Source organism: Panthera pardus, unplaced genomic scaffold (genome assembly GCF_024362965.1).
Source record: "Panthera pardus isolate Hobbes unplaced genomic scaffold, ASM2436296v1 HiC_scaffold_6, whole genome shotgun sequence".
NCBI lineage: Eukaryota > Metazoa > Chordata > Mammalia > Carnivora > Felidae > Panthera > Panthera pardus.
In genome coordinates this window covers 48,145,909-48,160,483 of record NW_026526991.1, presented here as the reverse complement: position 1 = coordinate 48,160,483, position 14,575 = coordinate 48,145,909, and the positions used below count along the sequence as shown (strand labels likewise).

General features: G+C 36.1%; 1 protein-coding gene across 4 annotated transcripts in view; it reads left to right on the top strand.

The window, feature by feature from the left end:
* NUP107 (nucleoporin 107) overlaps positions 1 to 14,575 on the top strand; it is a 43,635-nt gene that overhangs the window by 25,957 nt on the left and 3,103 nt on the right. For all 4 annotated transcript variants that reach the window (XM_019455043.2, XM_019455045.2, XM_019455044.2 and 1 more), the window contains 12 exons: positions 535 to 594; positions 1,458 to 1,603; positions 1,727 to 1,775; positions 5,044 to 5,113; positions 5,433 to 5,551; positions 6,314 to 6,352; positions 6,659 to 6,809; positions 7,143 to 7,255; positions 8,813 to 8,915; positions 9,373 to 9,533; positions 10,307 to 10,432; positions 12,950 to 13,063. In XM_019455043.2, coding sequence (XP_019310588.1) covers positions 535 to 594; positions 1,458 to 1,603; positions 1,727 to 1,775; positions 5,044 to 5,113; positions 5,433 to 5,551; positions 6,314 to 6,352; positions 6,659 to 6,809; positions 7,143 to 7,255; positions 8,813 to 8,915; positions 9,373 to 9,533; positions 10,307 to 10,432; positions 12,950 to 13,063 — 1,251 coding nt within the window. The remainder of the gene's footprint in view (positions 1 to 534; positions 595 to 1,457; positions 1,604 to 1,726; positions 1,776 to 5,043; positions 5,114 to 5,432; positions 5,552 to 6,313; positions 6,353 to 6,658; positions 6,810 to 7,142; positions 7,256 to 8,812; positions 8,916 to 9,372; positions 9,534 to 10,306; positions 10,433 to 12,949; positions 13,064 to 14,575) is intronic.

Sequence of the window (14,575 nt, the reverse complement as noted above, 5' to 3'; positions counted from 1 at the left end):
GACTCAGAAATACAGTGATAGTCTCTGAGGTCACTGGATAATAAGAAGACTGGAAATGCCATCAATAGAATGTGGTAGTGAAATGGGCTAATTTGCTGAATATAATTAATTCTACTTAGGAATTAGATGCAAACTGGTGCACGACAGGTTCCATCCAGGTGCCTTGCTTGATGTTCTCAGAGAAGGATCAGGTGGTGTTAGGTATTTAGAAACTTCTTAGGGGAAAATGCCTACACCGGTTCTGGCTGAAATAAAATTTGACAGTGATACATAATCAAAGCATCCGCTACAGTTGGATCTGCTTTCATCCTGTATTCGAAATTTAGATGGTTGATTTTTCCTGAAGTTTTCAGCACTGACTGTATCATCGAATTAAAGGGTCCTTCCCCTTTTTTGCCTCACTAGATTTTTCACTAAAGTTTACAACTGTCAAGTGAATAAGTTCAGTTTAGAAGACATTGTAAAATTTCAGATTATGAAAAAAATTGACAAGCTGAGGAAAACTGTAGTTCAAATTTATATTCTGTATTTCAGGAGCTTTTTAATAGGTACGAGAGAGCAATTTATGCAGCTTTAAGTGGGAATCTCAAGCAGGTATGTAGTCTGTTTTAATTCTTTTTTCCCTGTGGAACAAAATCAGATATATAAAATATTCTAATCATATAGAATAAATTTTATAAGCTTTTTTTTTTTAATTTCTATCCAAGTTAGCATGTAGTGCAATAATGATTTCAGGTAAATTTTATAAGTTTAAGTTACTTTGTAAGAAGTAGCAGCGATAGCGATAATCGTGAAATGGGATAGTGACTTGAGCTGCTTAATTTCATGTATCCTGTACACCAAGTGATGTTTTAATACATGGAATCAGATTTTAATTTCTGAGAATTGTAAATTTAGTTACAACACACTTTTTTGCAATACACATTTATTGCTGACTTCTAGTGCCCATAGCTTTATACAGAAGTGTGCCCCTAAGGCACAGGAACTGTTTGGATTGTCTTACATGTGTGGGCTTCTTGCAGACCCCACCATCCCCTGCACTTTATAGTTATTTGAGGGATGTTATAATAATTAGTTGAAACACCATCTTACATCAACATGGAAAATTGATGCTATTGTGAATTCAATAGGAAAAAGTCTCAGTACTTCAAACTTTTTAGGGGTGCCAGGCTGGCTCAGTCAGCAGAGCATGCGACTCTTGATCTCAGGGTTGTGAGTTTGAGCCCCACGTTGGGTGTGGAACCTACTTTGAAAAAAAAAGTTAATAGTTCGAGCTTTTTAGAAGATGTGGGGGGGGGGGGGTGGTGGTAAAGGATTATTTGGTATGGTATGTTATAATCCACAGTGTTTTATGTTATTCTAATGATTTTATAGTCCATATCAAAGGAAGTTAACTGTTTTTCCCTTTTTTTTTTTGTTGACTGTGTGTATGTTTCTGGTTTGGAATGGGGGAAAAGCTGCTTCCTGTCTGTGACACCTGGGAAGACACAGTGTGGGCCTACTTTCGGGTGATGGTGGACAGTTTGGTAGAACAGGAAATCCGGACATCAGTACTGACTCTGGATGAAACTGAAGAACTCCCCAGGGAATATTTGGAAGTAAAGTGAGTTTATTGGTTTGGTTTTTGTCCTGGTAATTTGTAATACGCTCTGTAAAGTTTTATTTTGTAGCCCTTGTTCATATTATTAATACTGTTTTATCCCTTTCTTGTACTTTCTTTTTAAAGTTGGACCTTAGAAAAGGTATTTGAAGAACTTCAAGCTACTGATAAAAAGGTAAATATTGGTAGGGACATTTTAGGATAATTGGAATAGGAAACACTGAATGTTATGTTGGTGTGCACTGTAGCTGAAAGGCAAAAAAATGTATGAAACTGTTCTATTCTCTTCTTTTCTTTACCTCTTACCCAAATGAGAGACATTCTTGAAAAGGAAGAGACTTAGCTGCATACTTAAATAATGTTTCATTTCTGTCTCTTTGGTTTAGGATTGGTTTTATCTAAAAATAAGAGTACGGAGGGGCTCCTGGGTGGCTCAGTTAGTTAAGCATCCAACTGCGGCTCAGGTCATGATCTGGCGGTTTGTGAGTTCGAGCCCCCTGTTGGGCTCTATGCTGACAGCTCAGAGCCTGGAGCCTGCTTCACATTCTGTGTCTCCCTGTCTATCTCTACTCCTCCCCCGCTCACACTCTATCTTTCTGTCTCAAAAATAAAAATAAGCATTAAAAATAAGGGTATGCATGTAAGCTAATTTATCCCTTTCTTTTTGAAAAGTAAAACTATTAATGGGAAATTAACAAGACTTTTCCTAGATCTTAAAATAATCTAATATTTTTAAGTATTATTCGCCTAACAAATTGTAAATAACTGAAGTATGTAACAAAATAATCCAAAAATATAAATAAGACCTATATAATAACTTCTTCCCAACCCCTTTATGGTTATTCTCATTCCCCAGAGATGATAAATATATAGCTCTGTATTCTTCCGTATCCTTCTCCATACCATTACAAATATGTGTAAATAATGTATACAGTTCAAGATAGGATTTTGATTTTTGTTGTTGTTTGCATCATACTACATACATTACAACTTGGTTGGGGGAGAGTTGTTTTGTCTTGTTTTTTCATTTAATGATACTTTATCCAAGGTAGTGGATATAGATTTAATGTAACCTAACTTACTCTTTTTAAGCATTCCTCTTTTGATGGTATTTAGGTTGTTTCTTAGCACTGCAGTGAACATTCTTTCATTCTAAAGTTGCTGTTAAGCTTATATACATATATGCTTATCTACCAAGCCTGTTATAGGATAAGTGTCCTGAAAGCAGGGTTGCTGAGTTAAAGGGTAGATGTATAATTACCTGATTGTAGCACTTCATTCACATTCCTGTAAATAATTTATTAGTGTGGTCATTTCCCTGAATTCTCACCAGTCCCAAATGTCACACTTCTAATTTTTTTTGCTAATCCAACAGGTTAGGTGGGAAATAGGAGCTCACTATTCTACTCTTATTTCCCTTCCTGTTCGTAAGGCTGAGCAAGTTTTCCTATGTTTATTGACCATTTGTGAATTTCCTGTTCAAATCTTTTACCTGTTGTTCTGTTGAGTTTTATTTTTTCCGTATTACTTTACTTTGTATAGTAAAGAAATTAGTGTTTCTTCTGTCAAGTATTCATTACCAGTCTGTTATTTTGGAGATTCCAGCTAATGAAAAATAAAGGAATAAACATAAATATTAGAAAGGGGGAATGTTTACATATGATAAAAGTATAAATCTAGAAACTCAAGATTCAATAAGTTATTAGGATTAATAAAAGAATTAATAAGAATAAGAGAATGTTGGGGGCTCCTGGGTGGCTCAGTTTGTTGGGCATCCGACTTCAGCTCAGGTCATGATCTCACGGTTCGTGAGTTCGAGCCCCGCATCTGGCTCTGTGCTGACCACTCAGAGCCTGGAGCCTGCTTCAGATTCTGTGTCTCCCTCTCTCTCTGCCCCTCCCCTGCTCAAACTCTGTTTCTCTCTTTCAAAAATAAATAAACATTAAAAATTTTTTTTAATTAAAAAAAAAAAGAATAAGAATTTTTTAAGTATAAGTTCCAGACAAAGTTATCCCCCCAAAAATCATAGCCTGTCTGTACTTTCTACAACTAATTAGAAAAGTCCCATTTAAATTATTGACCGAAACTATAAGACACATAGGAATAAAATTAACTGGGGGTGTGAGGACCTTGGTAAAGAAACTATAGAATCTTATGGGAAGACTTGAATAGATATACCATGTTCCTGGATGAGAAGATTTGATGTAAATATTAGCTATTCAGAAATTAACATAGAAACTTAATACTTTCGGAAATTTTTCTGAACAGAAAAATTTACAAGTAAAATAAGTGAGAATGGCAAAAAAAAAAACTGGAAAAAAACACTATTATGCAGTACTTGTCTTATTCGATAATAAAGCAGCATAAAGATACAACAAAATAATATGCAGTTGGTATGGAATGAATAGATCAGTGAAGCACAGAAGTCCATATGAGATCCAAGTATGTATTAGAACTTAATGACAGTGGTGATCTTTTCATTTCAAAGGAAGAGAAATGGTTTATATACATACATGGTATGGGCATAATTGACTTTCCATCTGGATGAAAACAAAGCTAAATCACTACCTCATGCCATGTTTTAAAATCAATTCAGATGGAGCAAAGATTTGAATGTAAAAAAGAACAAATGTGGGGCACCTGGGTGGCTCAGTCAGTTGAGTGTCAGACTTTGGCTCAGGTCATGATCTCACAGTTCATGAGTTCAAGCCCCACGTCAGGCTCTGTGCTGACAGCTCAGAGCCTGGAGCCTGCTTCGGATTCTGTGTCTCCCTCTCTCTGCCCCTCTGCCACTCGTGCTCCGTCTCTGTCTTAAAAATAAACATTAAAAAACAATAATAATAAATGCTGAAAGAAAATTCAGATAATGAAATAAAAATTAAAACATATTCAACAAAAAAGAAATAAACTCTTTGCTTCTAAACACTCTAACAGGTTACTTGGTTTTTCTACTCTATCTAATCACTATTTTGGTGATTTCTGTTACGCTTGGTGCCATGTGCAGAAGAGAATACCCAAGGAATGCCTGCAGGAACTGCCGCTCACGTTCGAAGGACTCATAGGATTTGTTTTGCTTAGGTTCCATGTGCCCTCCCTTTCTGGCTCACCGTGGAGTGCCAAGAAAAACAGTAGTAAAATATAAAAAGTAAAACTTTAATAATATTCATAGAGATTAAACCGTTTTGTCATAGTTCCCTGCTTTCTTCTTCTTTTTTTTTTTTTTTTTTTTTTTGATGTTAATTTTTGAGAGAGAGAGGGAGCACGAGCGAGCTAGGGAAGGGCAGAAAATATCCTTCTCATATTTTGTTTTGATCTCCTGAGACCCTTCATTAAAACTTTTTCTTTGTATATATTGTTTCAAAAGTTGACATTTTAGTTTGCCAGTGAACAATACTATAGAATGACCACTGGAAGATTTATGGAAAATGTAAACATTTTTTCAGAGAGTTCTGGAAGAGAATCAAGAACATTACCATATAGTTCAAAAATTCCTTATCCTGGGAGACATTGATGGTAAGGTACTATACTTTTCATTTTAGTTGGTATGAATTCTTTTTTTCTTATGGCAATTTTGTAAAAAGTCAACAAAACAATGCATGACTCACCACATCTTTTAATCTTTATATTGAATGCAAGTATTGTTAAAAAATGGAGTTTGAAAAAAAAAAATGGAGTTTGAATTTAATCCAGGATCTGTTTTATATGTCGCATATTAACAATGAGGTAGTGATTTAATAGCACTATAGGAATGCAGTAAAATGTCTTTGATAATGTTTATTTCTCCTTTTGATTTTTATCCCTATTGTTGAATCTTTGCTTTGATGGCTTGTAGGTTTGATGGGTGAATTTAACAAATGGCTTTCCAAAAGCAGAAACAATCTACCTGGACACCTCCTCCGCTTCATGACTCACCTCATTTTGTTTTTTCGCACACTGGGACTACAGACCAAAGTAAATAAAAAAGAACAATTTATTCTTCTTTGCAAGGCTGATGCTATATGCCTCTCATCAGGAAAACACACTTATTTTTTTGTTGTTGTTTTCTAGAAATGGTGGTATGGGTGCAAAAGTGTTCTGTATAGTCTCTTATGGTCACTTGGTGATAACCCACTGCGGGTAACCATTTAGGGCTCTAGTCTGTGAATGTAGAATGCTGGTGGTTATGTGGTTTTTGATAAATTCAAGAACTTTATCCCCATCAGCACCCAACTCTAAATCAGTCAACTAAGCTAACTGAACCAGACTCATTTTTGTATGAGATTTAAAATTTCTGTTTTCTTTTTCTTTTTGTTACTTTTTTCCTAAATGATGATAACATTTTGGTCAGAGTACATGTAGAAGGCAGATGGTACAACAGTTGAAAGCTTGGGCTTTGGAGTAAGAATCCTGGGTTCACATCCTCACTCGGCAGCTTCTAGCTGTGTAATTCTGGGTAAATAAAACCTCCCTCGTTCCTTAGTTTAGAAATTCTTAATTCCCTCCTTGGTAAATTGTGAACAATAATAGTAACCGCCTACAAAAAGCTATGGTAAGGTTAAATCAGGCAATACATGAACTTTGCTAAGCGCTTAGCCTAGCGTATAGTGATTGCTCAGTGGTAAATATTAAAGTCATTAAATCATTTGATAGAATTTTTATTAGATATATTGCTGGTACACATACACATAAACAGTTGTGTTTATAATTGGGTTGTATACTTTTTTTTCTATCAAGGAAGAAGTCTCCATTGAAGTTTTAAAGGCATACATCCAGGTAAACTTTGAGAATCCACAATTTGATTTTTTTTCCCCACCATTTTGATGAAAACAAAAATCAGAACAGTAGTATGTTAATGCTCAGTGGCAGGAGAGCCATCAGAATCCATAAGAGATCTTTTAATTATTATAAGTACATTTTATTTGGAATTTTAAATTATCCTGTTTAGCAGCACAAATCCATGTCTATATGAATCTCTCATAAATATGTTTGAAATTTTGAAGTGAACTTTTTAAAAAGCACTGTTGATTCCAGAACCTGTTTTATTATTAACATCCTTTGATTTTTTTTTCTGTTTTTTAGCTTTTAATAAATGAGAAACATACAAATCTGATTGCATTTTATACTTGTCACTTGCCACAAGACCTAGCTATTGCCCAGTATGCGTTATTTTTGGAAGGTGTTACAGAATTTGAGCAGCGTCACCATTGCCTGGAGCTGGCTAAGGAAGCAGGTAAAAATGGTTGAGAACTTTATCTGTTGGGCTTTGTAGGCAAGTTACCATTTTGGCATCAGTAACACTTATCTTTCCAGGTTTAAATTTTATTTCTTTTGAGAGAAAAAAAAATAAAAATTTTCACGGAATTCTGTTTTAGGAATAAAATGACTTACAACTCGTGTGTAAAATATCCTCATTTTGGCGTTTTCTTTTGTAACGTCTTTCATATTTTATGTGTTACATTTTTAAGGAAATTTTATCCCAGTTTACCAAATCATTGTGACCATTTAGAGAATATTAGTGTGAATGATTAGTTCTTATTTTTGTCTCTTAAAAAAAATTCCTTAGATTTGGATATTGCGGCTATAACAAAGACCGTAGTTGAGAATACCCGAAAGAAAGATAATGGTGAATTCAGTCATCATGACGTGGCCCCAGCCCTAGATACTGGCACTACAGAGGTAATATGACTGGCAAGGGAGGTGTGTGTGTAACTCTGAATAATCCCTCATGTTGCTTTTTGGTCAACTTCCAACTTAGAATATTCTGGCGTCTTTTCTTTTTTTAAGAATTTTTCTTTGTCAGCCAAAACCTTTTAAATTATAAAAGCTGGCAGCAAAATGAAGGTCTTATGTAAGGGATTAAAATTATTTACAGTAGTATTGTGTTAAAGGAAGCTTCTTTATTATTATTTTTTAATGTCTTTTTTTTTTTTTTTTTTTTTTAAATTTTTTTTTTTTCAACGTTTTTTATTTATTTTTGGGACAGAGAGAGACAGAGCATGAACGGGGGAGGGGCAGAGAGAGAGGGAGACACAGAATTGGAAACAGGCTCCAGGCTCCGAGCCATCAGCCCAGAGCCTGACGCGGGGCTCGAACTCACAGACCGCGAGATCGTGACCTGGCTGAAGTCAGACGCTTAACCGACTGCGCCACCCAGGCGCCCCTAATGTCTATTTTTTGAGAGACAGAGACAGAGTGCAAGTGGGGGAGGGGAGAGAGAGGGGGAGACACAGAATCCGAAGCAGGCTCCAGGCTCTGAGCTGTCAGGACAGAACCTGACGAGGGGCTTGAACGCATGAACGGTGAGATCATGACCTGTGACCTTAGCCAAAGTGGGATGAGCCGACTGAGCCACCCAGGTGCCCCGGGAAGCTTCTTTAACAGAAAAAAGTGAGCTTTGGGTTTTTGCTCTTGAGACTATTCTAGATACTTGACCAATCACTAACTCTTCAGTAGTTTACTTATCCTATTTTCAGACAGGACACCTGGTTGTCTCTGTTGGTTAAGCATCTGACTCTTGATTTTGGCTCAGGTCATGATCTCATGGTTTGTGGGACTGAGCCCCAAGTTGGGCTCGGTGCTGCTATTGTAGAGTCTGCTTGGGATTCTCTCTCTCTCCCTTTCTTTCTGCCCTTCTCTTGCTCTCTCTTTCTCTCTCTCAAAATAAACATCTTTTTTAAAAGGGTTTTGTTTTGTTTTTTTTAATTTTTTTTTTTAATGTTTATTTATTTTTGAGACAGAGAGAGACAGAGCATGAACGGGGGAGGGTCAGAGAGAGAGGGAGACACAGAATCTGAAGCAGGCTCCAGGCTCCAAGCTGTCAGCACAGAGCCCGACGTGGGGCTCGAACCCACGGACCGTGAGATCATGACCTGAGCCGAAGTCGGACGCCCAACCGACCGAGCCACCCAGGCGCCCCTGTTTTGTTTTTTTAAAGAAAGTTTTATCTAGGAAAGAAAAATGTTTTAGAATAACAGTTAAGTAATGACCTGGTTAAGTTGGTGGGACACAGAATATTTAATTCCAGATTCACACTCCAATAAGTTTTTTTGTAATTTAGTAGAGAGCTATTAAATGTGAAAAGAAACTAAGGAAAGGTAGATTCTTTCATAATTCTGTATAACTTGGGGGAAAATCATGTTTACTAGAAGTGCAGATGTAAGTTAATTCTACTAATTTGCAAAATATCTTAGAAAAATACCAAAATTGATGTCTTTTTTCCAATTAAATAAATAGGAGGACCGCTTAAAAATTGACGTAATTGACTGGTTGGTATTTGACCCAGCACAGAGGGCAGAAGCGCTAAAACAAGGCAATGCGATAATGAGAAAATTCTTGGGTATGCTTTATTTTAATACTTTTTAAAGTTTTTGTTTGAATCCATATATTCCTAAATTTAGTTTTAACTGGTTTTCTAATCCTTCCAATGGGCAGGGGAGGACAGATGACAAAACAGCCCTTCTTGTATATCAAATCTGATGTTATGAAACAAAACATATAACAATGGATTTTCATTGTCTAATCAATTTTTCATATAATCTCAAGGCTTTGAAAAATATAATTGCTTTAAGACACAAAAGTGGGTAAAAGCAACTGCATTTAATGTATCCTTTTGTGGCTGTCACATTGGAATAAGGAAAATCCTGGTCATTAGGTAGAAAGATCCCCCACACCTTTAATAGAAGTACATTGGGACTGGAGATGCTTATAGCTGACTGTAAAAGTTGCAAACCAATGATTTGGCTCCTTTATAAACGATTATACAGAAATTCACACGTGTACCATCTTTTTCACAGCATCAAAAAAGCATGAAGCTGCAAAAGAGGTATTTTTGAAAATTCCTCAGGATTCGATAGCAGAAATCTATAATCAGTGGGAGGAACAAGGAATGGACAGTCCACTTCCTGCTGAAGATGATAATGCTATCAGAGAACATTTATGCATTAGAGCTTATTTGGTGAGATTGTAAAGAAAATCACAAATGTGCCTATCTTCCTGATGACTTTTCTGATTCACTCTCAGACTTTGAACTGTTTTTCAGAAGTGGTGATTGACTTATTATCTTATTTCTCTTGTGACTGTGGTACTGACTGATCCACAGGAACATTGAAATCGTGATCTGGCCTTCATTGGCCTTAAGTATCTAATCAATGCCAACCAACCAAGAACATCTCCTGCGGTAGTGTGTGTGATGTCTGAAACTTAGTTTTCTTAAGATTCTTTGAATGCTTGTATCAACTTTAATATTTCTTTTTCTCTTTCTCTTTTTTGGCAAAAACAGAAAAGCGAAATACTCTAGAGTCTTTATAACTAAAATAACAACATACTCATTTAAAATTCATTCAGCAAATAACAATTACATTGGGCTAAGTTCTAGAGCTACATCTGTGGATAGCAGTCTATCCTTGCCCTCTAGAAGCTAATGGGCTAGTCAAGAAGACAGACAAGTAGACATATGTACATCACAGAATGGTAAAGGTCAAGATACGTGTATGACCAGGTGCTGAGATAGGAGTAGGTGCCAGAAAACACAATATATGCGTACCTTGCTGGTGTTTACCACTTGACAAAATATTTATTCACAATGATTTTTTTGTGTGCAAAAAATAAATATTGAACGGTTCTGTTTCTTGATGCCGCAAAATTACTTCTAAGAACCAGATTTTAAGTACTGTGTTGAACATATGGAAAACCTGTGGTTTTTTTGTATTTTTCTATTTTACATCTTAGGAAGCCCATGAAACCTTTAATGAGTGGTTTAAGCATATGAATTCAGCTCCACAAAAACCTACATTGATACATCAAGCAACTTTTACGGAGAAAGTGGCTCATGAACACAAAGAAAAGAAATATGAAGTAAGTTGAATATAGATAAGATGTGTCTATTGCATCTTAAAAATACAGGTCATATGTTTCACATTTTTTAAAAAAATTTAATTCCAGTATAGTTGACATACAGTGTTATGTTAGTTTCAGGTGTACAATATAGAAATTTAGCACTTTCATATATCCCCCTGTGCTCATCACAAATGCGCTCCTTAATCCTCATCACCTACTTCCCCCATTCCCCCCACCCCATTCCCCTCTGGTAACCATCAGTATGTTCTCTGTAAGAGGTTAAGAGTGTGTCTCTTGGCTTGTCCCTCTTTTTTTTTTCTTTGCTTGTTTTGTTTCTTAAATCCCACATATAAGTGAAATCATATGGTATTTGTCTTTCTCTGACTTATTTCACTTAGTGTTACACTCTCTAGCTCCATCCCTGTTGTTGCAAATGGTAAGATTTCATTCTTTTTTATGGTTGAGTAATTTTCCATCATACACACACACACACACACACACACACATATTCACATCACATCTTTATTCATCCATCAATGGACATTTGTGCTGCTTCCATAATTTGGCTATTGTAAATAATGCTACTGTAAACATAGGGATACTGCATGTATCCCTTTGAATTAGTGTTTTTTTTATTTTTTGGGTAAATATCCAGTGGTGTGATTTTTGAGGAACCTTCATACCATTTTCCACAGTGGCTGCCCCAGTTTGCTTACCCACCAGCAGTGCACAAGGGTTCCTTTTTCTCTACATCCTCGCCAACACTTATTGTTTCTAGTGTTTTTGATTTTAGCCATTCTCACAGGTGTGAGGTGATATCTCATTGGAGTTAAGTTTTGATTTGTATTTCCCTGATAAGGAGTGATGTTGACCATCTTTTCATGTGTCTGTTGGCCATCAGGATGTCTTCTTTGGAGAAATGTCTGTTCATTTCTTCTGCCCATTTTTTAATTGGATTATTTATTTCGAGGATGTTATTTGTATAAGTTCTTTAATATATTTTGGATACTAGCCCTTTATCAGATATGTCATTTGCAAATATCTTCTCCCATTCAGTGGGTTGCCTTTTAATTTTGTTGATTGTTTCCTTCACTGTGCAGAAGCTTTTTATTTATTTGTTTGTTTGTTTATATTTTTTATTTTTTCTTCTTTTTTCTTTTCTTTTTTTTAATTTAAATTTTTTAAAAATTTACATCCAAATTAGTTAGCATATAGTGCAACAATGATTTCAGTAGATTCCTTAATGCCCTTTACCCATTTAGCCCATCCCCCCTCCCACAACCCCTCCAGTAACCCTCTGTTCTCCATATTTAAGAGTCTCTTATGTTTTGTCCCCCTCCCTGTTTTTATACTATTTTTGCTTCCCTCCCCTTATGTTCATCTGTTTTGTCTCTGATATTTGTCTTTCTCTGACTAATTTCACTTAGCATAATACCCTCCAGTTCCATCCATGTAGTTGCAAATGGCAAGATTCCATTCTTTTTGATTGCCGAGTATACACACACACACACACACACACACACACACACACACACACACACACCACATCTTCTTTATCCATTAATCCATCGATAGACATTTGGGCTCTTTCCATACTTCGGCTATTGTTGATAGTGCTGCTATAAACATGAGGGTGCATGTGTCCCTTCAAAACAGCACACCTATGTCCCTTGGATAAATGCCTAGTAGTGCAATTGCTGGGTCGTAGGGTAGTTCTGTTTTTAGTTTTTTGAGGAACCTCCATACTGTTTTCCAGAGTGACTGCACCAGCTTGCATTCCCACAGAAGCTTTTTCTTTTGATGTGGTCCCAATAGTTTATTTTTGCTTGTATATCTAGAAAAATGTTGCTACAGCCAATGTCAGAGATAATACTACTGCCTGTGCTCTCTTCTAGGATTCTTGTGGTGTCAGGTCTCACATTTAGGTCTTTGAATGAATTTATTTTTGTGTGTGGTGCAAGAAAATGGCCCAGTTTCATTCTTTTGCATGCTGTTGTCCAGTTTTCCCAACACCATTCATTGAAGAGACTTTTTCCCATTAGATACTCTCTCCTGCTTTGTTGAAGATTAATTGACCATATAACTGTGTGTTTATCAGGTTATATATTTAAAGAAGCAGGTTTTTTGGCAGTTATATCCTTGTAATAGGTGATATTTCTGTTAATATTCTTTGAAAAAAAAAAGCCATGTGTTTAGTTACTTTTCTGTAGGTTATTAACCAAACGTGAAAAATGCCTTCAGATGATATTAGTGTTCAGTTTTAGTGTTTTATTTAACTACAGTCTGTTGATACTTATTTTTGTATTTGGCTGATTAAAGTCAACTCTTTTTTTTTTTTTAAGTTTTATTTACTCGAGTAAGCTCTACACTGCACAGAGCTCAAACTCAAGGTCCCAAGATCAAGAGTCGCGTGTTCCTCTGTTAAGTCAACTCTTTAGAGTGATGTTCCATGTAAATATTCCTGTGTGTGCTTTACAAATACATTATTTATTGGTTTTGGTCTGTTATATGTCTGCCCTTATGTTTGTTTTGCAGATGGATTATGTTATTTGGAAAGGGCATTTGGATGCCCTAACTGCTGACGTGAAGGAGAAAATGTACAATGTCTTGTTGTTTGTTGATGGAGGGTGGATGGTGGATGTTAGAGAGGTAAGCTTGTGCCTTGTGTACAGCTAAAAAAAAGTCTTTTTTCAAAAGGCTCTTTCTCTGAATAGGAGCATCTACAGATCTTATATAACTGTTGTACTTATAACAGAACATCTCATAATTGAAACCTAAACTGAAAATACTAGCTAAGGAATAGAAATCTTGACTCTTGGATAAAGTATTTCTTCAGATTTAATATGTTCATTCAGGATACTAAAATCTAATTTTTTTAAATTCTGGACCTGAAAATTTAATTATATGTCATATTCAACTCAATTTAAGGATATGAAGGTAGGTCTAATAACCGTGGCTCTCACCTCTGAGCTATTCATGTAAATGACTTGGGGAGCTTTTCAAAAATGGGGTGCAGCCTCAGAGATTCTGGTTTGATTGGCCAGAGGTAGGTCAGGGGAGGGTGGTTGTTTTCTGTTTTTTTTAATCTGGCTTGAGAGCTTAGATGTGTATCCTGGGTTGAGAACCAGTTACAAAAGTACTAAATGTCGTAACAAAGCACAGGTTAAGTATTTTGTGAGTTCAGAAAAAGAAAAGGTTGCTTCTCACTGGAAGAGGTCTAGATAGGATGCTTGAAATGTATAGCATTTGACTGATTCCTGAATGAATGGGGTAGAATCTGGATGAGTTGAGATAGGAGAAAGGAGGCATACTGCAGGTAACTATTCACGTGAGTGGAAGACGCTGAGGCCTGATCCTAGAGCGTAAAAGAAACCAGGAGTGACCAGCTTTGCCTCTATAGACCTCATGATCTGTCTAAGGGGAAGTGGAAATGCTGGATTTTTGGATGTATGGTGTAGTATTTTGAACAGAAAACCATAGAAGCATTCTCAGTATCTTTCCTTCTGCTATTCTCCATATCTTGATATATTCCCTTTTTTTTTTTTAGGTACTATATTTTTCTAGCTCCTCTAGCTCCCCTTTTCTGACCAGAAGCAAAAAATGATAGGTTATAAGGCTAGATTAGAGCCCCTATTTACTACTATTCCTGATACTGTAGTTATCTTAAAATTCTCCCTGAAGTTCATAATAGAACTCTGCTGATTTCTTACATGGTTTTGAACCTTCAGTAGGTTACTTGGGCTAAATTTTTCTCTTCAGATTCATGCTGGTATTCATGAAGATAAAATTTTAATGTTGCAAAATGCTACTTAAGTATTTAAATTTTGAAAAGACTTGAGTATTTATACATAAATCTTTGTTCTAAATTATTAATTTTAGTAGGTTAGATGATGAAAGTTACAAAATGGACGGTCTGGAGTATTGTAAAATAGAATTGACAAGAGTCACTGGTTCTGAGTGACTGGGTTGCTCGCATCTTTGCCCCTGCAGCCTTGGGGACAGACGGCACAGGAGCACAGATAGCAGTCACTCAGAAGGAAGCAGGCTTCTCTCATTCTTAGCAGGCTCCAGCTGCTCATTTGACTTATGAGTAAGACCTTGATTTTAAATCCCCCTCTGAAAGTAGGGAGTGTCTATTTGAGGAAAGAAATGAAAGTGCTT